At 40.5% G+C, this 26,549-nt stretch overlaps 1 protein-coding gene across 2 annotated transcripts in view; it reads left to right on the forward strand.

Annotated features, from left to right (window-relative positions):
* Window positions 1-26,549, forward strand: part of LOC144264082 (uncharacterized) — a 105,981-nt gene that overhangs the window by 21,564 nt on the left and 57,868 nt on the right. For both annotated transcript variants that reach the window (XR_013345942.1, XM_077815408.1), the window contains exons 9-12: window positions 12,418-12,614; window positions 15,132-15,196; window positions 21,076-21,182; window positions 26,379-26,490. Coding sequence is in view for 1 of the 2 variants with exons in the window: in XM_077815408.1 (XP_077671534.1) it covers window positions 12,418-12,614; window positions 15,132-15,196; window positions 21,076-21,182; window positions 26,379-26,490 (481 nt within the window). In the remaining variant the exon portion in view is untranslated. The remainder of the gene's footprint in view (window positions 1-12,417; window positions 12,615-15,131; window positions 15,197-21,075; window positions 21,183-26,378; window positions 26,491-26,549) is intronic.

A 26,549-nucleotide genomic window follows, 5' to 3' on the forward strand; every position in this document is an offset into this window, starting at 1 on the left:
CTCAAATAAAGTGGTTAGTCTCTAAGGTGCCACCAGTACTCCTTTTCTTTTTAAAAATTCTATGTAACTGGATTCCAAAAGAGCTTTGTTATATAAAGTGAGCCAAAGAAAATGCTTTTTCCTGTAAAAATGCTAGTAGATCTTTGTTTCTGGGAATTTTTAATGCTAAATAACAGAGGTGTGTGGTTTTAATAAAAAAGGAAAACATGTTTCAAATATATAAAACTCCACGAGATGTACATGTACACACATGTACATGTATATAGGTATAGTTAACTTACCTTGGTGTGTGTGTATACACACATTATGTATGGGTGTATGTATGTGTGAATATTTATGTACCTATATATGGCTATCTAAAATCATGGTATTTCTATTATACTTGTGCTGACTGCTAGTAGCATGGAATTAGTGCATAATAGTGGCACTGGACTGTGGTCTTCTATTATGTCCCATTCCCCTGCCTGTGTGCATATGTTTGCATTAATAATACTACCACTAGTATTTCAGTAATTTTCTGCCCCTGTAGGTTAAATCTATTGAAGAGAAAGGATTAGCTGAAGTGCCCTGAAACTGGGGAAATCCTTATTTTTAGATTTTGCATACATACTTTTTGATTTTAAAAATTAAGTTAATTCAGTATTTTGTCTGTCCACCCATATTGTCTGCTACTTTAAAGACATTACAAATAAAAGATTAAAACACAATTTTAAAAGTTCCTTTTGTTTTATTATTTTAAATTTAGAGTGGAAGAGAAGAGGGCTGGCTTGCTAGTATAGTGGATTTGTGTTCCAGCGCTTCTGCCCTGGAACACAGGGAAGAAAATTGACTCGTTATAGAGTTGTCTTCTTAAAATTGGTCAGTTTTAAAATAGTTGGTTCCTATATGGAGGCCTGGATATATTAAGAAGTAAGATAATCAAACAAATTCAGTATCATAGTTAACTACTTCAAAATTATTAGACCTTTGACTCTTATGCTTATGGAAGTGTTTACTCTTTTGTATTTGAATGTTTGGAAGTGTACCTTGGCTCACGTAGGTCCAGGTGATTGAATAATGATTTTTTGTTTTTATTCTAATAGTGATCAAAATGTACCAATATCTGCTTCCCTATTAGCATACCACCAGCACTAGTGAGATGCCCATAAAGAGGCATCTACAGCTAGTGGATTTGACGGAAATCTGTACATACTGTAATAGGACTTTTACCGGTTTAGAAAGAACTAACCTTATCAGCTTCCCCAAAATCAGTTTATATAACTTAAAAATAAATAAATCATAGCTTCTGTGTTATGCTGGATTACCCACAATCCAGTACCACCAAAATCAGGATTTGTGTAAGGAATCCATGTGTTGCCAATAAGACACAATTTCTATATAAATCTCTTTCTCTTGCACAGGCATCCACATGTGAGGCCAGTGCAAAAACCATGATTAATCAACTCCAAAAACCTCTACCAGGCCTCTGCACTTGAATTAAAGGGCTTTAGCTTTCGATAACAGCAGGGTTTTTATTCTCTCTGTAGACTAGCAATTAGAGGGCAATCTTGCTCACTCACACCTGATGCATTTTTCTACTGTCTCCTCTCACCCCCAACACCCCACCAGTTAAGGTACTGAAATTTACAAAGAGCCATGCTGCTTATACCCTATCTACTCACAAGAACAGAAGAGAACAGCCAGGCATATTACTGAGTGAAAGTAACAGACGTGAACTCACCTGAGATTTTGGCCTATAAGGCATAACTGTCTAAGCAGAAAATGTAATCCTGCATAAATAAAGGGTGGTTTCATTTAAATTTAATAATGGCAGGCAAATCAGAGTTAAAACTGTCATTTGATCTGTACATTGTTAGGGTTATATTACTGTATCTCTTTTTTAGTACTAAAATGGATGCTGGTTGTGGACCTACTCTATTTGTCTATTATGGATTTTTAAAACTTCCCTCTGAAAAATTTGATATTGGCCACTGTTGGAAACAGAACGTTAGAGTAGATGGAAACAAAGAAGACGACCAAGTTAAAGTAGTGCTTGCAATTGTAATGTGGTATTTCCTGGCAGTAAGTCTTAGCTGTGCAGTCCTAGCCTTCTCTTAAGTGTTTCATTTTATTTATGCTGCTTTGCTAAGGAAGAACAAAGGAATGAGGCAGTGCCCTTATCTGACTCATATCTCTAAAAGTTGCTTTCATGAACTGAAGTTGGGCTTGAGACCCCCTCCCCATTATTGATTTAAATAAAACCACCAAAAAGTGACACAGTTCCTTTTATACCCTTCAGGTATAATTAGTTAGAAGTTCATTGTGCATTGACTGACTGACAGATGTTTCTGGCAGATTGATATAAGAGGTGGCTTTTGCTGTTACTGGACTGCTACATACTATCGCCACTGGTATTTAACATTGATGAATAGCCTATAGTGCAGAGACTGAAACTAAATGGATGGTGATGCCAGCAATATGCTGATGACATTCAATTCTATATTTCCTTTTCATCTATCTCACACAGTGCTTCCAATCACTCACAGGCACTAAGTCAGAGGAACACTGGAATGTTTGAAGACCAAAACTAAATCCAGGAAAGAGTGAACTAATGCTAATTAGTAATCACTCTGAGGAGCCTCCTTGCCCTCAGTCAAGGGTGTTTGCCCTCCAGCAGTTAGGGTATCACAAACCTTTTGGGCCATGCGGGATTCATCACAGACTCTGGAGAACCAAATTGCAGCATCACTAAGGGTATTTCTTGACTAGGATCAAAAGTGTTCTTCAAGTACATCACTGCAGATCCCACTTTAGGAGCGTGTGCCCCATGAGCGCAAGATTGGATTATTTTGAATAGCACTGTCTCTTGGGGCTATGCATTCATTCTGTGCCTCATCAGGCTCCTGGACAGCTGGCACCCTCCCTCAGATCCTTCTAACTGTCTCTGGCAAGCAAGACAGAACCCAGTGAGTGTCCCACCCACTGGTCTCATTAGAGACTCTAAAAACTGTTCACTTTAATGAAATTTGTGCACTCTTACCCTCACACTCTAAACCACCAAAATAAAATAAAGATTGGTGATCTTTCCCCTCCCCACCCGTCCCATTTGCCTCCCTGTCCAGTGGGACAAGGCACTTTGTGTCAACTGCAACAGCTCACAGCAAACTCCAAACCCTCAGTCCTGCAACAGGCGATACCCATCAAAGACAGATACAAGTTGATGCCTTTTCTGCCTAGGGGAGAGCCACATTCTGGACAGATACACTGTGTGGAAGACTTTCTCTGCCAGGATCCACACACCTCGAGACGCTCACCTCAAACTACATTTGCTAGAGCAGTCCAGGAAGGTCAATTTGGACCCAGAAGCGATTTTTGGAACGAGGCTAGATAAACCAGTATTGGCCAGTACTCCCACACATATCATATCTTGGGATCTTGGGTAGTGGAAAGAAGGCAAAAAGGGTGCTGACAAAGCTGGCGCAGCTGATTTTGATGCTGACCACTTCATTGAGGAAGTCCTCTGCACCAACAGCCTCAGCAGTGGCCGTCTTGGCATTGGCATCGTGAGCAATGGTGGCATTGATGACTCTGGCACCTATACTAGCCACACAGATACCAATGCTCCAAGCAATAGAGCCAGCATTGGTACCCTCTCACAAAGGGGGAAACTAAATCATGGGGCCAGATGAAGCCTAAACACAGTTCCAAAGCCAGAGGAAAGTCCTGAAAGGAAGACATAAAATAACATTCCTCCAAGGTCAGAGCCTTTAAGCTCTTGGTCAGGGCATGTCAGGGAGAGAGACTCCTGGCAATGAAGTGATGAAGCCTTGAAAGGGCCTGAGATGTATCCAGGAGGAATTAGGATCACTTCTGGAGATGTTCTCAGTGCAAAGAGTCACTGTGGCAATATCACCCCATGGCACCACCATCTGAAGACGAAATATATTTTTCCTCCCTGTTGCTGACCTATTCCTGGTCACTGGCATCAAGTAAGTTTCCCTCTCCTCTTTACCAAATATAATTACTGCATTTGGGAGAAGTATCAAATTCCCTTCTTATCAAAAATCCTGAAGATGAACAGATGTATGTTGAGGGAAAGCATCAAGGAGGGCCAGATGGTGGTGAGAACATTCTTACAGGTGGCCATGGACACTTCTGATACAGGTGTGAGGTCGGTGGCCAGAGCCATTACAATGAAGTTGGCTTTGTGGCTTCAGTTATATCATGCAAGGTACAGGCTACTCTAGAGGACCTGCCCTTGAAGGGAATGGAATTATTCAGCCAGAGGACTGATGAATACTCAAGTCCCTCAAGGGTTTGAAGACTACACTACAGTCCCTGGGGATTTATACACCATTGCCCTATAGAAAGTCATACAAAAGTGGGAGCTGTCTACTGTTTTTATGAATGCTCTGCATAGCAGTGACTTATTCGACTTGTTAGGGCTCCCTACTGGATGTAAAAGGATTAAAATTCTGCTTCTGGGGCAGTGCAGGAGAAGTGAGTTGTTTGTGTCACATGACTGTCTGGGGTGATATGAATGGGTCATTAAGGACTGGCTGGAACCAACCCATACCAGTCAGGGATCCAAAAAGACAATATCAACAAAGACAACTGAACAATTGGCGATTCCCATTGTTGGCAGGCTGAACATGTGAACGCAGCATAGCTCTGCAGAAGAAGGACAATGGACTGAAGTAACAGGAGGCTGTGATAAGAGTTGGCGTTGCAGAGAGACAGTCTCACTGGTGACTAAGACAAAAGAAACAGAGACGGAGAAAGGAAGCAAAGGTGTTTCCTACAGCAGCGTGGTTCAAGGGAGCCCTGGCTTGGCCAGTATGGGCTATGTCTTAACCTTTGCTTCTCTGTGCTAACCTAAGGACTTCCCTATGCTGTATTCCCATTGACTAATAACCCGTACTCTGTTTTGAAAAGGCTGCATGGAGTTGTTGCAGATACTTCCTGAAGCGAGTAAAAGTATCTGAACAGGAGTCATTTAAGTTGGACTCGCTGGGCCGAGGTCACGGTGAGAAACAAGATTGCTTGAGCCCCGGAGCACAGCCTAGGAGGCATTGAAGCCTCATGACCTAACCTTGTGGAAAAGTGTTACCACTTGGTATCTGACACGCTGAAGGGATCCTCCTAAGGGACTGCTTACAGGCAGGAGCATAGCACAGATCCTGTGGATCTGTAGCACAAGTATCAGCCTTGACAAAGGGCTGACAGCCTGATTACTGACAGAAAGAAGCCCAGCTGCTCTAGGGGATGCCCATCTTCCATCTCCTCAACCAACCTTACACCTTGTCAGAGGCAGTAGATTTGACAGGAGTGTTGATTCCAGTGTAATTCTCAATCTGGAGTATGCCCCCACCTTTGGGAGTTTCTGTTTCCACTGGGCTGTGGTCGCCATCACAGCTGACAAATGGGCATTAAAAATCATTGTCCAAAGATACCCTATACATTACCTACTCATCCCCCAGCTCCCATACTTCTTCAGGGATCTTTCTCACAAGAGCCTGTTACAACCAGAAATGGACTTGTTGTTCCATCTAGGAGACATAGAAGAAATACTGCAGGGCTATCATTGTCTTATCCTAGACATGAGATGACTCAACAAATATATATGCCATCTCAGATTCAGGATGGTAACGCTTGCCTCCAGGATCCCATCTCTTCATGCTCAAAGCTGGTTCATGGCTTTCAACTTGCAGGATGCATGCTTCCACATAGCCAGCCATCCATCCATCCCATAGGGAGAACCTAAGATTCGCACTGGGGTCTTGTCATTACTAGTACAAAATACTGCTATTTGGACTCTGCATAGCACCAAAAGTCTTAACAAACTGCCTAGCAGGGGTAGTGGCACAGCTCCGAAGGGCATTCATATCTATCCTTACCTAGACAATTTGCTAATCTCAGCAGGAGGCAGTGGGAAACTTAGACCACGCCTTCTCCTTGTTCTCTCAGCTGGGCCTCCTAGTGAATTAACAAAATTCTCTCATTCCATTGCAAGTGATTTGAGTTCAGAAGAACCATGATTGACTCCAGGTTGGTGAGAGCATATCTTCCTGAGGACAGGTTCCTGTCAGTGCCATCGCTACTACAAAGGCATGAACGTGTCTGGGACTGCTAGGCCATATGTCATCATGCACATACATGATACTGCTCACCAGATTTCACTTTGTGGCCACTCCAACTCTGGCTCAGGTCAGTCAATTCCCCAGCAAAACACCTAATGAGCAAGAACAAGGTCGTGGTCCCACTTCATGTAATAACAGAACTGAAACGGTGGAAGGAACATGCAAATGTGCATGGAGAAATATGGTTCTCTTCTTCCTCCCCAACTATGGCTTGAATCACAGATGCATCAGGGACAGTTTGGGGAGTCCACTTGTGTCATGTGCAGATGTAAGAGAAATGGTGTCCAGAGGACATGGGGCTCCATATCAGTGTCCTGGAACTCACAACCATGAGGCTAGCCTGCATGACCTTCCTACTTGTTCTTTAAAACTCCACAGTGCAGATCCTGACAGAAAACATCTCTGTGATGCACTATATAAACAATTAAGGAGGTGTATGCTTCTCTCCCCAGTGTCCAGAAACTATCAAGCTCTGGAAGTGATGCCATCAATTCAGGATAACCCCTGGGGCTCTTTTACCTCCTGGGAATGGGTAGTAATTTGGCAAACTTCATGAGTGGTCTCAGTGGAGGTCCATCACAGAGCAGCTGTACCTGCATTGGGATACCCCTGTGATTAGACTTGTTTGCCTCCAGTGTCAACTTCAAGTGTCAGAACTTCAGTTTTAGAGAAGGTATGAGGCCAGGCTCACTACCTGGTTCTTTTCTCCAGCAGTGATTCCCAAGATCTCCTTCTACTAATTTCCTCTGATCATCAGGATGATTACCAAAATCAGAAGAGAGAAAGCCATGATCATTCTCGTAGTTCTGTACTGGCTGTGGTAGTTTTGACTAACAGATCTACTACAAACATCCATCCAATCTCCGTTGCAACTCCTAGACTATGATCTCCCAACACTACAGCCAGATACTCCATTCAGACCTCTATTAGACACTAAGCGTATGTGAGCCTTTCAAAGCTCCTAATGCTGACCAGCCTGTGCATGCATTATATTCACAGAGCAACTGAGCATGCTCCTTCCAGCCCAGGGCTACAGGGGTGGGTCCAGACTCTCCCTATGATGGCTGTTGCTCTGGGGTGGGCTGGGTGCTGGAACTGAGAGCAGGGAGCCTGTTTCTCCTGTTCTCTTAGTGACTTCCCTGCTGGCACCCAGGTTTTGTGGGGGAGAAAGCAGTCTGATTTAAATGTATAGGGGACAAGATCTGTTTTAGGACATTGAGGGGGTGGTCTGGGGGAGTAGACTGGGACAAGGTACCTGGGTGGTAGATTCTGGGGGCACAGATGGAGATTGGCAGGGCCAGGAGCCTGGAACTGGGAATCTGTGAGGTGGAAGGAAGGGAGACAGACTTGACAAGCTTGGATGCAGGGGAAGAACTGGGACTGGGCAAAGAGACTGGGATGAGAAGTGGAAGGAGGTGAGGGCAGTGAGGTTGGATGAGAAGCCTGGGGAGGGAGACTGGGAGGAGATGGGCATGGAGAATATGGGTGAAAGGGAGGCACAGATCAGCAAATGGTGGAGGGAACTGGGACTAGAGGGGCTGACCAGGCCAGAAGAGTGGGTGAGGGAGAGACTGGGATAAGGAGTCTGGAAGGGTTCAGGCTAGGATTTACTGGGTAGGGACACTGGGACTGGGATCAGAAGCCTGAGGAGTGGAGACTGGTTGACTAGGTGGAGAAAATGGGACTGAGACAAGGAGCCAGTGGTGAGGTAGAGACAGGATTGAGACAGGGGAAAGCGTAGAGGGGATCACGCTTTTGGGGAATGGGAAGAAGTCTGTTCCCACCAGAGCAAACTCCCATCTAGAGCCTGAAATGGAACCCAAGATTCCTGAATCTCACCATTCCTCTGCTGCCAGGAAGTACCATCTGTGAAGTCCACTGACAAAGTGTCTCATTCCTCTCTAGTGCTGATCCACAAGAGGACAGCAACTTCCAGGGCTTTTTATTTTTGGTTTTAACCAATAAAATAGCCTTGATTTAAAAAAAGAAAAGAAATTAGCATCTATCCAGTTAATATTGGAAAAACCCTGGAAATGGTTACTTGTATGGAAGGGCTTGTCTACACAGAGCTGTAATGCCAGCTATGAGCATGTGATTTCTAAAGCCCACTGACATGTTACATATTTATTGGTCCCCTGTAGACCCTGCCAGTGCACACTAAAGGTTCCCTAGTGCGTTTTAATGTAGTGCTGTGTGAAACAGTAATACATTAAAATTCTATAGGGAATATTACAAAGAGATTACTCATGAGTATATAAGCTACTGTAATGAATAATGTATATAATATACATTACTCACTACAGCATATACAAAGAGAGAACCCTGAAAAACCCAGCCCCAGATTTTTGGATACCTACATGAAGCTCAAAAATTGCTAAAAATAAACCCTGAAAAATGAAATTAATAAATACTGAAAAACAGAAGCCCTACAACTTGCTGCTCTGATCAGTTACTGTTTTAGTTCAAGTGGCTGAGAGTAGTACTGTGGATGACCCATGTGGCTCTTAACATGATACTACATAATAGAATTTCTGTTTCCTTTTTTAAAAAACAAAGAAATTACATTAAAACCACTCTTAAAACATTAAAAGAACATTATTAAGGGTTGCAAAGTCAAGCACTCAAAAGTTAGGAAATGCCATAATTAAGGTGTAACCTTAATTATACCTCTTTTTGTCTATGCATTTGTGACACAGTCTTTTATTACGTGATCACATATTGTTTTCCCACAGGGCCCATCTCATTCAGTGTACAAATTGGATGATGCTCACTTAATGAGCATCTATTCAATATTTTGTTTTCTTTTTGTTCAGTGTGTGAACCCCTTATTTAATGGGATGATCACTCTCCTGAGGATAACACAGAGAGATAAAGAACAGATGTTGCTTGAATGCCAGCAAACACCGGGACCATACACTGCCATGCTTTGTTATGCAATGATTCCAGACTATGTGCTACTGGCCTGGTGTGGTAAAGTGTCCTACCATGGAGGACGGAATAAGGCTTCCCTCCCCAGAAACCTTTTGCAAAGGCTTTGGGAGTACCTCCAGGAGAGCTTCATGGAGATGTTCCTGGAGGATTTCTGCTCCATCCCCAGACACATTAACAGACTTTTCTAGTAGCTGTACTGGCCGCGAATGCATCCCAAGCCTTCAGGGCAAATTAATAATTAAACACGCTTACTTTTAAACCATGTATTATATTTACAAAGGTACACTCACCATAGGTGGCTTCTCCAGCTTCATGGTCCGGCAGCCTGCCTTGGGAGGGTTTGGAGGGTATTGGCTCCAGGGTGATAAACAGTTCCTGGCTGTCGGGGAGAACGGTTCATCCGCTTGCCTGCTGTGCGCTCTCCTCCTTCTCCTCCTCATCTTCCTCGTCCCCAAAATCCGCATCCCTGTTGCATGAGACTCCCCCCTTGCAGGTATCCATGGACGGGGTGGGGTAGTGGTAGGGCCCCCCCCCTAGAATTGCATGCAGCTCATCATAGAAGCGGCATGTGTGGGGCTCTGACCCGGAGCGGCCATTTGCCTCTTTGGTTTTTTGGTAGGCTTGCCTGAGCGCCTTAATTTGCATGCAGCACTGCTGAGGGTCTCTGTTGTAGCCTCTGTCCATCATGCCCTTGGAGATTTTTGCAAATATTTTGGCATTTCGTTTTTTGGAATGGAGTTCTGATAGGACGGATTCATCTCCCCATACAGCAATCAGATCCAGTACCTCCCGTTCAGTCCATGCTGGAGCTCTTTTGCGATTCTGGGACTGCATGGTCCCCTGTGCTGATGAGCTTGCCACGCTGGCCAAACAGGAAATGAAATTCAAAAGTTCCTGGGGCTTTTCCTGTGTACCTGGCTAGTGCATCTGAGTTGAAAGTGCTGTCCAGAGTGGTCACAATGGAGCACTCTGGGATAGCTCCCGGAGGCCAATACCGTTGAATTGCGTCCACACTACCCCAAATTTGACCCGGTGATGTCTATTTCAGCACTAATCCCCTCTTCGGGGAGGAGTACAGAAATTGATTTTAAGAGCCCTTTATGTAAAAAAAAAAAAAAAAAAATGGCTTCGTTGTGTGGATGGGTGCAGGGTTAAATCGCTCTAACGCTGCTAAATTCAACCTAAACTCGTAGTGTAGACCACGGCTAAGAGTTCACTGGTTTCTTTGCTTATTTCCCTTAAAACTTCATGTATATCTGTTCTCCAGACTTAGATGCACAAACTTTTCTATAACCAATTTAGTTACGTGTAGAGTATACTGCCTGTATTAGAACAAGAACATAATTAGTTCAGGAGGACTGTTCCAAAGGCAAAACTATTTTAAGTATGCATTTAGAGCTTGATGATCACTGATTTCAATGAGAATTGTGATGCTCAGCCTCTATCAAAAGCAAGCCCTCAGAGAGATACTTTGGGGGACTGCATAGCTCCTTAGCTCCTCTTATTCCACCATTTGTTCTTCTCCTGTCTCTGGAAAGTTTTTCTTGGACACATCTCCACCTTCTTATGACAGGAGTCGAGCCAGGTGGCCTCTTTAGAAGGTATACAGTTTTGTTTTTGTTTTAAATGTCTTTTTTGATCATCGCTTCTACTCAGAGGAGTTCTTTGAAACAGGAAGAAAAGTCTTAAAACTCGGAAAGCAACTTCAGTAGAACCTCAGAGTTAACAACACCTGAGTTATGAACTGACCAACCACACACCTCATTTGGAACTGGAAGTATTCAGTCAGGCAGCAGCAGTGACCCCCCCCCCCCCGCCAAAAAAAAACAAAACCCAAATACAGTACAGTACTGTTAAACATAAACTACTTAAAAAAAAACAAAAAAAGGAAAAGTTTTAAAAAAATTGACAAGGAAGGAAACTTTCTGTGCTTGTTCCATTTAAATTAAGATGGTTAAAAGCAGCATTTTTCTTCTGCATAGTACAGTTTCAAAGCTGTATTAAGTCAATGTTCAGTTGTAAACTTTTGAATGTATAACCATAACGTTTTGTTCGGAGTTTCAAATATTTCAGATTTCAGAGTAACAGCCGTGTTATTCTGTATTCGCAAAAAGAAAAGGAGTACTTGTGGCACCTTGGAGACTAACCAATTTATTTGAGCATGAGCTTTCGTGAGCTACAGCTCACTTCATCGGATGCATACTGTGGAAAATACAGAAGATGTTTTTATACACACAAACCATGAAAAAAATGGGTGTTTATCACTACAAAGGATTTTCTCTCCCCCTACCCCACTCTCCTGCTGGTAATAGCTTATCTAAAGTGATCACTCTCCTTACAAAGAGTTACAAACAGCCTCCATTCCCTAGGTGCTCATAACTCTGAGATTCTACTGTATTCAAGAATTCGTCCAGATGCCAATGAAGAGTCAACCACATTTTAGCAGTGTTGGAACTGTATTTATTACTGCTTGTTTATCATTTTTCCTGTGCAATTACATTGTTTTTTTATGAAAACCTTCTGTTTCTCTCTCTGTCATACTGCTCTTCTCCTTATTTTGCCTCACTGTTTTCTCTTACCCATCTGGGTTTTATTATTTTACTGCACTGAATTATGATTTATTTGTGTCTTTAAATACTTCCAGTTTTCTGATGCTGATTTTCCATTTATTATTACAAAGGCCACAAAAGTATCTTCAAAAGATGTAATTAATCCAATCTCCCTACATCCCTTTGCCTCCAAGATCCTTGAACCCAGTCTGCTTCTGCTGTTTTGACTGCTCCTCTAGTACACTCCTAGGTGCTCTGTTTTCTCCACCCTCCATTCCACTTTTCCTACTTTAATAAATCGCCAGTGACCTCATGGCCAAGTTGTAGGGCCGGTTTTCGATTCTGATTTCCTGTATCTGCCTGTCTACTTTCACAACTGTCGGTCACAACCTTGTTTCTGTGTTCTACTTCTTCCTTGGGTTTTCACGAGTCTTTACTCCTCTGATTCTCTTCCCACCCATTTAATCACTGCTTTAGTGTCATAGTCTATGACGGCTCCTTCACCCCTCTTTTAGCCATTGTTGGTGTCTTCGGGGTTCTGTCTATGGTTACTTCTACATTTTACTACTGGGCAACATAATTTATGTAAGTGTGTGGTCTTATTTGTCTTATCGCAGGTAATACAGTTAGTTGATTGTCTTGACAGTTTATTCAATATTTTCTTGTTTGTGTCTATAAAGGTTCTGTGCTGTATCTTATTGGTTAATATTTAATTTAGTTGCTTCTATAAAAATGTTGGTATGTGTTAATTACTTATGAAGTAATTAATATTTTTTTCTTCTGAACTCTTAACGTTTTTAATGTTTTTAACTCTTTAGGCATAACATGGGGTTTCCCATTGTAGAATGTTCTTCTGATGGACACTTTACTCTATCCAAACCACCTGACACAGGGGGCCTAATCTCTTTTGGCACGGTGGCTGAACAGTTGGTGTATGAAATTGGCAACCCTCAGCATTATCTCTTGCCAGATGTCACATGTGACTTTTCTCAAGTTTCCATTACTGAAATTCCAGGTTAGTGGCTGTTGCAGGCAGAGGACCCTTATATTGAGGAAATCTATTCAGTAAGCTATGTTGGCAGACTAAAGTAGTTACTGTTTTCTAAAGTAGTTAACTAAAGTAGTTTCCATGTTTTCCATGTAACTTTACTAAAGTCTGTTCTTTTGAAGCATGATATTAAGATGGGCTGTCTCACAAGGATATCCAGATTGCTTTGTGCCATTCTTTGGAAATTTAGATTAGCTGTGACTCATTCAGAAGATTTTTGAGTAATCTTATTTCTTTTCTTTATTGAAATACATATATAATAATTACCAAGTCTAATAAATCATGTATTTCTGAAGCACTTAAAATATTTTTGCTGTGACTTTCAGGAAGTACTCCCTATCTCTATTAGACTTCAGTACTTTTTAATCCAGCTCACCCTCCTTTTTTTTCTAACTAGTTATTGATGCAGCCCCCCCCCCTTCTCTCTCACTCCCACACACACATTCATTTTCTCTCTCTCGGCAATGGGCAGCCACTCTGCTTAAGACAGCCCATGATAAACCTTTATTTTTAGCCACTTGACTGTGTCACCTTAAAAAGGGTAAGATTTCGTAGCTAGAAACAGCTATTACAGAATCCCACCATACTACCCTCCAAAATACTTTAATTTCAGGCCTAAATTTGAAAACTAGACTTCAACATCAGTAGTGTGGACAAGCCACCTTGCTAAACTGCTCATTTAGAATAACTTGACATCTCTTAGTTCTTAGTCCCATGTTTTATAGACAAACCAGTGTGAAAAGGAATTTGCTTTTTGTGGATCTTATCCAAATGGAAATCTAGTTCCCTTATAAAACCCAAAACAATTAAAACTCGAACTTAAAACTCATTAGGATAAACTCCTGAGCTTTCAAATTAGCCTTATTTTTAAGCAAAACATTTCTATCTTAAAATTGTACAGTGAACCTTCTGCTCATGCAACATAATCAAATGACAAATAGTCTGATAAGGCCAGCTTGTTGCTTTTAGCCACTAGCCTTTTTAAAAAATAGAACCTTAACCTTCCAATGAACTTTTAGCTTGTAAATGACCTGATATGACACGTTTGAACTTAAAATGAACTTTCACATGAACTTTCCGTTAGTCTTCCTCTTAGAAATATAACAGATGGAAGATAGACAGATTTCTTAAATACTTTTAGTTTTAAGTGCTTTGACATGTACACCAGAAAGAACAGGGCAGGCTATCTATTTTTGATGTTCACATTGCTGATTTTGTTGTATTGCAGGATTAGTTACAATACGCGTTTGAACAAAGAGGTTTTCTTTCTGCTTTCCTTTTGTTGATGGATGTCATGCATTTCTTTTTCACCTCGTGTAAAAATCCTGCAAATCTTCCATTTGATTGTACAGACATTATTCTATAATAGCAGCAGGTCAACTGAAATTAACACTAAATGAACCTTGCTGTTGTAGTTTTGACAGTGACATTTAAGATTATTGTAAATTTTCATTCTTCAGAAAATGTCTGAAGAAGCTCTCTTTATTTTTGGTCTCCATGAAGTTCAGAGTATTTGTATGATGGCTTTCATATTTTGCTAACCACTCTCAGGCATAGATTTGTTAGTGATAAACTGCATCTTATTTAGATGTAGGTGGGTTTAACATACTATTTTTGAGTAAGACCCTGATCCTGCATTACTGAAGTCAATGGGAACATTGCTGTTGACTTCAGTGGGTACAGGATCAAGCCCTAAAACTAGTCAGGCAGTGCTTTGACTGACTCCTCGCTCGTGTTACGATGTGCACTGTCAAATACGTTATTTGCCCTGAAATGTTCTCTAGATTATCTTGTTACTTTTATCAACAAAAAGATTAAAGCTATATAGGGCCTACATTTATACAACTTTTGCCAGCCAGGACACATTTTTTTACCACGTTTTTCTGGACAGACTCTTGTCTTTCTCCAAATGTGAATTCCTTAATTTTCCCATGTGAGGCAGCCCAACCCACTCCAGCCAACAGCAGTCAGTGGTGTGATACATTGCCACCAGCTGCTCTCTTTCCAACTCCCTTTCTGTGAAGGCCTCCTCAGTCAGGGGAGGGGATCGGGTCACAATCCCAAAGATCCAAGTATTTCACCTTAATATGCTGTTGAGTGTCAAAAGTTTATGAATTTTAAAAAAATGCTTAAATCCTTGAATTTGCTGAGAATTATAGATTTGTGTGTCATCACTGGCAATTGAGCAGAAGACAACAGTTGAGTCCTAAGGCCATGTCATGTGTTACGTATTCAAATACTCTGTGAATAAATATTTCAACAGTTAAGTTAAAAGGCAAACTGAAGATAAATCCATGGATTTGATACTTGAGTTGCTAATGCAGATGTAGCTGTTCAATAGAAGACTGTCTCTTTTGCATGGATCTTGATGATAGGAGTATCCATAACATTTTTGTTTTGTATAGTGTCACATAAGATGAATTGATAGTACTTTCTCAGAAATTATACTGAAGTCATTAAAATAGATGTTTTTAACCATTGTAGGTATTGAAGGTGGGGCAGTGAAAATTCATGGAGCAAAAGGATCACCACCTTCGACGTTTTATAAGGTTCTTTTCTTATTGCTTTGATAATTATATAGAATGAAATGCTCTTGATTTATGAAATGTTGGTATTTTGGAGAAAAAGGCAAAACTACTACCAGGTGAAACCCTTATTTTTCCACACTTAGTATATTAACACACACAAGTGAAATTGCGATATACAAAATTGAGGTTATGTTATGTTATGTAATAAGTCTTTTGGGAAAGTCCACAGTACACCATAGTAATTAAGACTGAGATGATGCTTTAATTATAAAATTCTGCTTTCAGTCACAAAATTATAGTTTAATTCAGGATGGACTTGATTTAAATCACTAGTCAGGAAGACTTGATTTAATCATGGATTTATCCATAAAAGAGCATTCTTGTTGGTTGTTATAACCTTAATACATATTTTTCACAACTCAGAGATAGATGCAGGTTTCATTTTTAGAAGGTACACACTATACATTTTTAAAGTGATTTATTTTGAAAACTTTTCAAATTAGTTCTACAGCTATATCAGAAAATAAATGATTGTTTGGTTATTTAATTTACCAAAGGTAATTGAAGCAGATATTTATGAAGTCACTGGTAGGTGAACTATCATTAATATTTGGAGGATTTTCTTGCCGTGCTGTATTAGGAGGAGAACATCACCAGACACACATTTAAATTGTTTTATTTAACTAAAACAACAATGTTAATATTTTAACAAAACAAGCATATGAATTTTTGAATTTAGTTAAACATTCAAATTTTTCAAAATCAGGTTTGTTTTTGTTTAAATTGTTAACTAAATTAGTTAAATAAAGTATTTAAAAAAAACAAAACAAAACGACTGTCAGCCAGGTCAACATGATAAATTTAATATATTGGCTTCTGCAGCTAACTCAGTTGTCTTCACCTTCATTTTCCTGTTTGTTCATAATCTGGAAAAGAAAAACAAGCTTTCCTGCTTTTTCAGGTCCCAAACAATTTCTCAATTTGGAATGAATTAGTCTAAAGGAAGAAAATATTCTTTCTACACCAGCAGAAGAAGCCACTGCTGTTAAAAGTGAGATTATCACTTCAACGGTCTCTGAATCCAAGTCCTTAAGTGACTTCCACCAGTTCACTGGTGTGATTTTCTTTAAAACATCATCAGCAAACATACATTTCTTGAATGGTTCACCCTTAGCTCTAAAGTTTATTATAGTTGGCATTACAGAGGGATGATTGCTGGATGTCCATGTCATAGCCAACTCCTCTTCTTCAGCAGTTAAGGTTTGACCCTAGTACCGAATATTGAGAATATTTGCGAGAAAATGAGCTAGAGATAGTGCTTGTCCCATTTGTTTTTTTAATGCTTGTAATTTAACTCTGTCGTTGCATATTTCTCTTTTTAAGATCTCACTCAGTTCCTTCCAAATTTCAACAGCATCAGCAATAAAACAGCTATTTCCCTGCATTTTGTTCAAGGCTTCAGAAATAGGCTTCAGGGTACTAGGCATGTATTCAATATTTCTCTTAAGCCCAGTGTTGAGGATTTTGGCTGTGACAGTGCCATCTATTTTGTTCACTATTTTGTTCACAAACAGTCATCACATTAAGCCAGTTCTTGATATAATGCTCAAAACAGTCCACTACTGAGTTCCATCGCATGTCTTGTGGGAGAGTTAGCTTGGTTCCTCCCACTTTTTTCAGAGCAGCTGCTGTAGATTGGTTGTTACGGAAGTATTTTGCAATTTCAACAACATTAGCCTTTATTTCTGGAACACTGAAGTCTTTGACTAGGAGGTGCATCAATTGAGCACTGCAACCGTACGTTATTAGCTTGGGACTCTCTTCTAAATAATTTCTTCTCATCTTGGATACATTTGCAGCATTGTCTATGACCAACTATATTTTTTGCTCAAACATGAGAATTCAAGAATAGTCCAGAAGGAAGACAAGCAGCTCTTAAGAAAGAAGTATGAAATAAAAATGTTTACCAACCTGAAGATCCTGCATGTTCAGATATGTTCCTTTCATCATCTTCGACACAGCTTCCTCCTGAGAAGGAACTCTTCTCATGATGTTGTTTCATTTGGGCAACCAGGCCTTGCATTTCTTTGTTGCACTGTTTGCATTTTGCACGTATGCCTGTCTTACCCACAGGTAGAGGAACTTCATTGAAATATTCCCAAACTGGATCTCTTTTACAGCCTGCGGCTATTATAGGTTTTCCGTTCTAATGAGAGAATGGTATGGTAGATCTCAAATCAATAAAGGCTACGCACAGAAAGACCTCAAGACTTCTGGAATATGCTGCTCAAACAGTTCCACTTTTGTTTCTACTCCCTGTCCCTCCCTTCTCACATTTATCTCCAGACTTCTTCTCCTTGTCCCGATCTATTCTGCCCCAACAATCTTCTATTCATTGAACTTTTTGAAAGTTTGCACTTTTAGAGAGAGGTAAGGGATTGACTCTGTATACACAAATGTGCAGAGGGACAATAGGGTTGAGGTCTGTTATTTCTCACCTCTATATATTATTTATTTAAAAACATTTTTGCTGTTAACAAGCATGTTATCTCTGGAGACACAAATCCACAGTTTGAGAACTGCAAAACTAAGCATCTCTGATGGGTATCTTCTAGACTGAGCACAAATCCCATTGGGTAGATAAAAAGATTAACCTACATAATCTATACGGAAGCCCCTGGAACCCCATAAGATTGGGTCCCTAATCCATGAACTATTGGAACTCCTTTACACAACTTTTCTTAAATGTTACATGAATATATTGTCTCATACTATAGAATTAGAATTTATAATCCCTATTCCATGATGAGATACATTATAGCTCAAAGATATCTTAATTAAAACTATCTTTAGATAGGTTTTTTCCTCAAAAAGCAATTTATCAAAAAAATCCAATTTAAATTTAAAAAATCTGATTTTTTTTAATTTTTTTTTTAAAAAAATCATTGGTTTTTATCCACCCTGTTTTAATTATAGTTGTCTTTATTTGTAAATTGGCACCAGTGGCAGATTTAGAGTTAGTGGGGCCCTATGCTCAGCTTTATTTTTATTCTTTTATCTCCACCACCCCTTTCTTCATTCTTTTTTTCTCTATTCTCCTCTTTGGACTCAGGGCTGGGGGTGCAGGGTCTGGGAGGAAGTTAGAGTGTGGGAAGGGGCTCAGGATTGGGGTGTGGGGTCTGGGAGGGAATTAGGGTAAGAGGGGGCTCAGGGCTGGGGGTGCGGGGTCTGGGTGTTAGGGTGCAGGATCTGTGTGAGAGTTAGGGTGCGGGAGGGGGTTCAGGGCTGCGGGTGCGGGGTCTGGGAGGTAGTTATGTGCGAGAGGGGGCTCAGGGCTGGGGTAGGCTGGGGGTTGGCGCCTACCTGGGGCAGCTCCTGTTTGGCGCGGGGGGGGGGGGGGACGGGACGGAGGGTGCAGGTGGCTCCGTGTGCCCGCCACAGCTCCCATTGGCCGTGATTCTCTGAGCCACTGACGCCCCCCCGCCAAGCAGGGCCGGAATGCAGGGGCTTTAGGGGCTGCAGCCCAGGGTAAAGCCCCACCCCCTTTCTGAATCCGGGCTGCGAGCCCGGGCCGGAGGAATCGGGAGGCAGGCGAGCGGCGGGAGAGAAGCAGCGGTTTTCCCTTCAAAGCGCTGCTTCACTCCGGCCGGTTGCGCGGCCGCTCTGTGCCTCTCCTGAGTCCTCTAGCCCGCCTTCGTGGCGCTCCCGCCAGCCGCACCTCCCGCCTGCTCCCCTGCCCCCCCCCCCCCCCCCGCAGTCCCACCCCGTCGAGGAGCCCCCTCGCGGGGGGCACGGTGGGGCTGAGCTGCCTGAGTGCCGGGCCCTGAGGCCCCTGTTGTTGGGGGGGCGGGGGGGGCGTGCCAGGGCACCCTGGGTTTAATGGTAAATCCGCCCCCCGTTAGCGCTCAAATTTTGTCTTGCTTCAATGTGAAACATAATAAGCACATGATTCTCAGAGACCAAACACTGCATAATCACTCATATCAAGATAATTCTTGAGTCAGATAAAGGTGCTGTGAAAGATTAATGAATTAATGTTTGTAAAGTCTTTTGTTATCTCTCTATTGGAAGATGCTATGTACGTGTAAAGCTTTTTTTAATTTATGTGTTGTTACAGTCTCTACCCCTGCAGGGACACCAGTTTAGGCAACTGCATCAAAGTACAACTAGGGCAAGCCTAATCCCATTTAACACAATAGCGAAACTTCAACTGACCTTCCTTGGGAACAAGATTGGATCCATAAATTAAAACTGCTCTTAATAGTGAGATAACAAAGCAGAGTTGATTTGACTGGATCCATTTAAAACTTTTAAATTCTTCTTTTAGAGAAGGTGTATAATTTGTAAATAGGGTGACACTATTGTTTGTGATTAAACTATAGCTCAGACATACCTTTTTTAAAAGTCCAGTGGTTACGTTTAAAATATTTCTACCAGTTTGAAAGGTTTTTTTTATTTTTTGTATATAATAAAAATATCTAAAGGTAGTGTTTAAATGACCACTTTATAAAGTGTATTTAATATTTTAAAAATTAAGCAGTATTGTTTTCAAAGAAGATGGAGGTATGGCTTTGGACATACGTGATCTCAGTGCAGAAGCCAAATTAATCTCTAAAATCATTGGATTGGAGTATATTACTAACTCTTTTTCAGATAAATGAATAGCTCCTATTTCATTTTTCTCAGGTGCTCAAACAATCCTTAAGTTTTCCACTCATGCATTATTTTTCTAATAATCATCTTTATGTCTGTGTTATAAAGGAATATATTTTGTCCTTAACTGTCACAGTACTGACTACATAATCTATAACTGGATTTGCCATAACATTCACCTAATTAACGATGTCTTCATTTTTGGTAAACATAGTTTCCACCTTCTGTACAAAATTAACTCGTCTGCCCTTTATATTTTTTTCAGTCTTTTGGGTGTTAGATCAAGATTTCTAGTACATAATGTTAGAATAAAAAAACTCATTCTGTGTGGTCTGTGCCTGGGAGCAAACTTTTTCCTCAAGTTTGGGGGCGGGAAAAGTTTCAGTTATTTTTGAACTTTAAAGAATACCTTTAAAATAAATAATTAAGAGGATTTCTGATTGTTCACTCATAGAACTCTGATTGCTTTGTTTTCCAGAATCAGATTTCAGTAGCAAGTATTCTTCATTGTGGACTAATCGTTGCCTATTTTGATTTAAAAAAAGATCATTTTAAAAAGAATAAATATATTCTATAAATGACGCTGGATAAACAAAACATTACGTTTCACATAAGGATGGTGTCAGAATCATTTAATTGCTGATTCATTCAAATGCTCATTAAATAATTTAGATACAAAATATTTTATATAAAGAAAAATTGATTAAAATATGTTTAAATATTAAAATAAATAGTACTAAAATTAATTGTAAATAAGCCAATAGGCCATTTCAAAATATACTTGTTTAGAGATATTTTTAGAATATATACTGTAATTAAAATGATAAATATTTAAAATGGGATATTTAAATATTTTAAAATATTTAAAATTGCTTAATTTTTGTTCTGAAAAATCAATATGACATTCATAAGACTTGTTTATATATTTATATATTAGTTTTGTAGAAACTTTTGTTTACTCAGAATCTCAGATACCATTATAATTGATGGACAAATTTCTTGCTTACATACTCCTCCCCCCAAAAAACTAAACCAAAACAAAAACTTAGGCTTTATTGCATGACCTATGAGGAAAGATCTAAATATGTATAGCTTTGGTAAGTGGTGAGTGGAGGGGCATGCTAATAGACTAGAAGTGCTTGAAGGGTGGAGGGAAATGCAGAAAGAAAAAATATCTAGTAAAAAAATACCTTTTACAGTAAACTATGAGAAATCCCTCAGTTCATTCTATAACCTTTAATTACTAGGTAAATGCCACTTACCTGGATGGTTTTAGAGCTACAGCTGTCTGCCCAGTGGTAGGGCCAAAGGCAGTGGAAAAGGGAAGACAAACTGCAGAAAGCATTCTGAAAAGGTGAGTATTTATTATAGATCTGCTTTATTTTGCCTTTTAAATTTAAAATCAAAATATAATGGTAAACTGTACTAATAATATGGCAGCTGTATCAACTGGGAGATATCCTTGACTTAGGCCTCATGAAACCCCATTGATTTTAACGGGGTTGCAGAAATTGTAAGGCAAGACAGAATCCAGCTTGACATCTGCTGGCTGCACTATGATATCTCAGCTCTGAGACCAGAATATCAATCTTACCATTTAGTTAATTTAAACGAGAGAGCCTTGCTACCTGGTATCCTTTTACGTGGAAGGACATTTCAAGATATAAATGGTGTGAATTATAGAACCTTTTTCTTTCTCCATAAAATTATTATACAGCTATAAAATACTAGTGACATGATTTATCAGCAAATAGATTGTGTGATGGGGCAAGGCCAGATGGCTATAGAAAAGTAGTGGGAGATAGATATATTAGCTCCAGGCTAAACAAATCCCGGGTACCAGGATAAATTAAATGGTAGCTGCTCCAGGTCAATTAAGACACCTGGGGCCAATTAAGAACTTTCTAGAAGGCAGGGAGAATGCTAGGTTGATTGGGACACCTGAAGCTAATCAGGGATTGACTGAAACTAGTTAAAAGCCTCCCAGTTAGTCAGGTGGGTGTGGATGTCAGGAGCTGTGGGAGGAAGTTGTGCTGTTGGAGAGACTGAGCAGTACACACCATATCAGGCACAAGGAAGGAGGCCCTGAAGTAAGGGTGGAGTGGAGCTTGAGGAAGTGGGGGCTGCTGTGGGGAAGTAGCCCAGGGAATTGTATGTGTCATGTTTCTAAAAGGTCAGCTACCATAGCTGATACTATTAGGGTCCCTGGGCTGGAGCCTGGTGTAGAGGGCGGGCCCGGGCTCCCCTCTTTGCACCCCCCACTACCCGATTAATCACTGAGACTGGGAGACAACAGAGACTGTGCAAGGGAGGACAGCTTCTCCTCACCTCCCTAGCTGGCTTATGATGAAAATGGCTCAGTAGACTGTGATGCTTGTCTCTAGAGAGAAAAAAGGGTTACATGGAGGGTCACAGTGAGTCTCTGAGGCTAGCGAAATCTGCCAGAAAACATGGGACCCACAGAGACAAGGACAGAGCTTTGTCACAATTGTTTCTGAATAGTGCGAGAAGTTGGTGACCTAGTGAACTGAATAGCTTGCTAACTTTTGATCGGGGGCCACTTTCTGTCCTAAGGCACCCTGAGGACCTTATTAGTCATTTTGGAACCTGAGTACATTTTACTTATTTTACTTCAAACTTTAAAAACTATAGGTGTCCATATCCTCCCCTACATTTAAATATTGTAACATAAAGGACTGCTTATAAAACACATCCACTTCCACCTGAACAAAAAGGGGATTAAATAGATGCCCAGAAGTTTAGTGCATCTGAGCTCTGATGGACCAAGGGTGGAGAAGAGTGCTACCTACAATCAATGACCCCTATCAGAGAATACTCTGCCAACAGTGCCCTTTTGTGTATATTGAGGGAACTCCAACTCAAGTGCTTCTGCTGATTTTGGTTCTGCAGAACTATAATGGGAGGGATGCAGTCTCCCAGGTAAATAGGAGCTTGGCTATACAGGAAAAAAGCCCACAGTAACTAGTGTGCACTCGTTACTCCCCACTAACTCCCACTATGGATATTTTTACCATGCACTAAGAGTGCCATTGTGAACATTAGCTTAATGCACGATGCACAAAATGTGCTAAGTTAAACCACCAAAGGGAATTCTTAGTGCTCAGTAAGGGTGTCCACAGGGGGTTTTAATGTGGAGTAGCTAGTACAGTTCAAATTCACATGCTAGCTTATTGCTCACTGACTTCCCTGTGTGTACAAGCCAGAGGTCTCAAACTTTTAGGGATTTATAGAATTGAAGATGTTGGTTTTAATCTATCCAGAAATGTGTTGGAATCCAGTGCAGATCCCAGAGTACTGGGCTTACGTGCTCTTAATGTGCAACTCTGCTTAGGGCAGGTCTACTTTACCACTTACGTTGATGTAACTTAGGTTGCTCAAGGGTGTGAAAAAGATACCTCCTTGAGTGACGCAAGTTACAGTGACCTAAGCACTGTCCATACAGGCACTATGTCAGCAGGAGATGCTCTCCCACTGGCATAACTTCTACCTATTGGGGAGTTGGAGTAATTATGCCAATGGGAGAGCGTTCTAGTGTAGACTGCCCTTAGAATGTAGCACTCCTAGTGTAGACTGCCCTTAGAATTCTGCAGACTGCTTACACCACTAGCTTCAGCTTGTGACAAATGATATCTTTGACTTCTTCATTCTTGCCTTCCTTCCTCTCCATTGTTCAAAATGAAGAATTTACAGAAGCCTTATGAGTGGTCTTGAGTGTCTCCCCTTGGGATTTTGTGTGTGTGTGTGTGTGTGCATTCTAGTGCATTGCAAAGGCACATAAAGTGCTCTTCAAAATTATCATTATGTTGCTAGCAGGTTATCCCAGGTAAGTACATGGTTGGGTAGTATCCAGAGAAAGGAATGAATTCCATTCAAAGTAAGGAAATTCCCTCCATCTCCACTTTAATCCATCCACCCGTATTTGAGTTAAAGTACCTGCCAAGTCAGGACTGAGCTAGCCTCTATAGGAAGCCCAGCTAAGAAACAAAGCCATAATGCTGCTTTGGATAGGCACTTTGTAGAGCAGCGATGCTATTAGTGTTGCAGTAGGACAACTGCAAATCCCACAACAAGGGTTGGGTCAAAGGACCCACAGGACATAGCTATGTACTGAAAGTTGCCCACAGAACATATTTCAAACTTAAGCACCTAAATTTTATATGCATCTGTTTACTTCATTTGGTGCAGGGTTGTTCAGTGCTTCGAAAAATCTTGGCCACTTGTATTTTGGTGTCATAAATATGCATTTAGGTGTCTGATTTTAGGCACCCAAATTTGCAAATTTTTACCATAATGAGTAACATATTTATGAATCCCCTTTAGATTAATATAAATATATTGATCACTTTACTGCTGGTCCCATGTGTAAAGACAATTCAATGAGCATATACAATAGGTGTTTTTAAAATCTTCCACTGGTGTGAAAGATTCTGTCGGTTTTAACGTAATTCCCTTTTTGAATGTATAAAATCTCTTAAACTGGTGGAACTATGTAAGGGTGGCAAGATACATGGTGTTGCCTCATATACTTGGTATGTGTTAAGGAAGCACTGACACTGGTAAAGGGAAACAGAAGGGCATTTTACAGTGCTGGGGGGTGGTTGTGTTTTGTTTTGTTTTTTTTTAGTTATGTACTACCTTCCTATTTACTGCCTTCACAAAGTTGAACTTTCTATCTGTACTAATTTTGACCTCTTGTCATTTTTTAAATATTGATATTTTCTTGCAGTTTCAATGGACTGGAGTTGTTATGACAATTTTTAGTTGGGTTACTTCCCTGGTTTTGTATCTGTAAAATATGTCACCTCTACTAGTTTAATGACTTTGCAGAAACTAAGAATTATGGGTTCTCTTACAGCAATCACTGTGAAAGCCCTGAAAGCTTGTTTCTAGTGTGTATTTCTCCATGTCACTAGATGACTCTTATAGAGTGTTTTGCTACTTCTGAGAGAGAAGAAAACCTCTGGCAACAGTTTTTGGTTTTTGGATTGAGAGGTTATATAGTGTCTCTAGTTTGAGGCTGAGGAAAGAATTTGGAGGATTTTAGACACAGACACATTCAAACTGTAAGTGCCACTGGGGTTTGCCCATCTCTGTGTAGAAGAAAGAGAGGGTTTTGCCCCAGGTTCCAAGGATACCACCCAGACCTGTTCAGATTCCGGAGGATCCATTAGAGGCACATAGCCATATGTGCAAGTTGTTCTGGAGCCTCTCTCCTGAATCAATGCATCCACCAGCCATTTTGGCTTCTCCCCATCTCTAGTCAGAGCAGCCTACTTTGGGGGCTGTGCTGATTTGCTACAGGCTTCCTAGCAGAGTGAAACATTTCTACTACTATGGTTTGGGGTGGGGAATGTGTCTCAAAGCCTAGGCTCCAGCCTCAACATCTGCACTGCAGTTTTTAGCCCTGCAGCCCAAGCCCTGCAAGCCCAAGTTGGTTCACCCAAGCTTTGAGACTCAGTGCCACAGGTCTTTCATTGCAGTGTAGAACTATCCACAGTGAGCCAGTAGCTGAGCTCATATTAGGACTCAGGAGTTCCTGATTCTTTACTCTAGACCATGTTGAATGGAATCTGGAATGGAGTAACTTCTATTATTTTTTCTCACTTCCCGTTGTTTTGACATCTGGTAAAGTTCAAATTTAAATTTTATGGCAATTTACTTTTAATTAATAAAAGTAATGTAAATACCATCTGAAGTTAAATCCTAAATCTAGCAAATATAGGTTAACCTATATTATCTGTGGCTCTGCTGAAGATGACCTTCAATGGAAAAAAATCTTTATGCTTTTTTAATGCAGTATGAAGGAAGTGGGAAAGATGCTTTTCCACTGTTTTCCCCCTTTCCTCCCTCCTGCTCATTGTTATCCATAGACACATTAGGAATGTCAAGTCTTGTCTTCCTGGTGTTTGGTCGAAGTCTCCACTGGGAAGGACTTGGAGAAATGTATTGAGAGCTTCTTAGCTCTTAACAGAAGAGCTGGGGGTGGTAAAAATTCAACAAAACTTTTCTTCCAACCGTTTTTAGGCATTTAATTCACATAGGGATTAACACAAAACAAGGAATTTTAAAGTCTGAATAAAAATCCCTCCTGAACTCAGTTAAGTAGATTTCACTTCCTTGGTACCTGTGATGTCATTCATGTATTTCTTAATTATTCATAGAGTCTTCTAGGAAAAGCAAATATAGGAGCTGAATTTCTAATGTAAAAGCAAGCAGAATGTATTCATTATAATAACATTTTGCTTTGTTCATCAGAATGAAGCAAGTAAAGTACAAGCCCATTTATTTTTTCCTTTGGAGGGCATCTTTAAGATAACTTAAATAAATAGAAATTTAGAATCAAGAGGTCAGGACATATTTTGAGTATAACCAATTTGATATAGTCACTATGATATAGCAGTAAATTTGCCCAGATAAGAAGTATTCAAATACAAATTTAACTAGCACTCAGAACTAAAACTGATGGACTGCACTGTTACTGCATATAATTTTTTTAAGCAGTTTGCTAATAACAAATAATCTGTTGCAGGACTCGCCTTATTTTCAGTCAGCTTGGATATGAAGATTACTGTGCAGTTAACATACAGATTTTAGGTTCTGAAGATACATATGGACCCCATGCTAAAAAGAAAGTAGATGATGTAAGTACTAAGCAGCCTTTTCTGACCCATTTTAATTCCCCCATGTTATCTTTATGTAA

This window comes from Eretmochelys imbricata, chromosome 4 (genome assembly GCF_965152235.1).
Source record: "Eretmochelys imbricata isolate rEreImb1 chromosome 4, rEreImb1.hap1, whole genome shotgun sequence".
NCBI lineage: Eukaryota > Metazoa > Chordata > Testudines > Cheloniidae > Eretmochelys > Eretmochelys imbricata.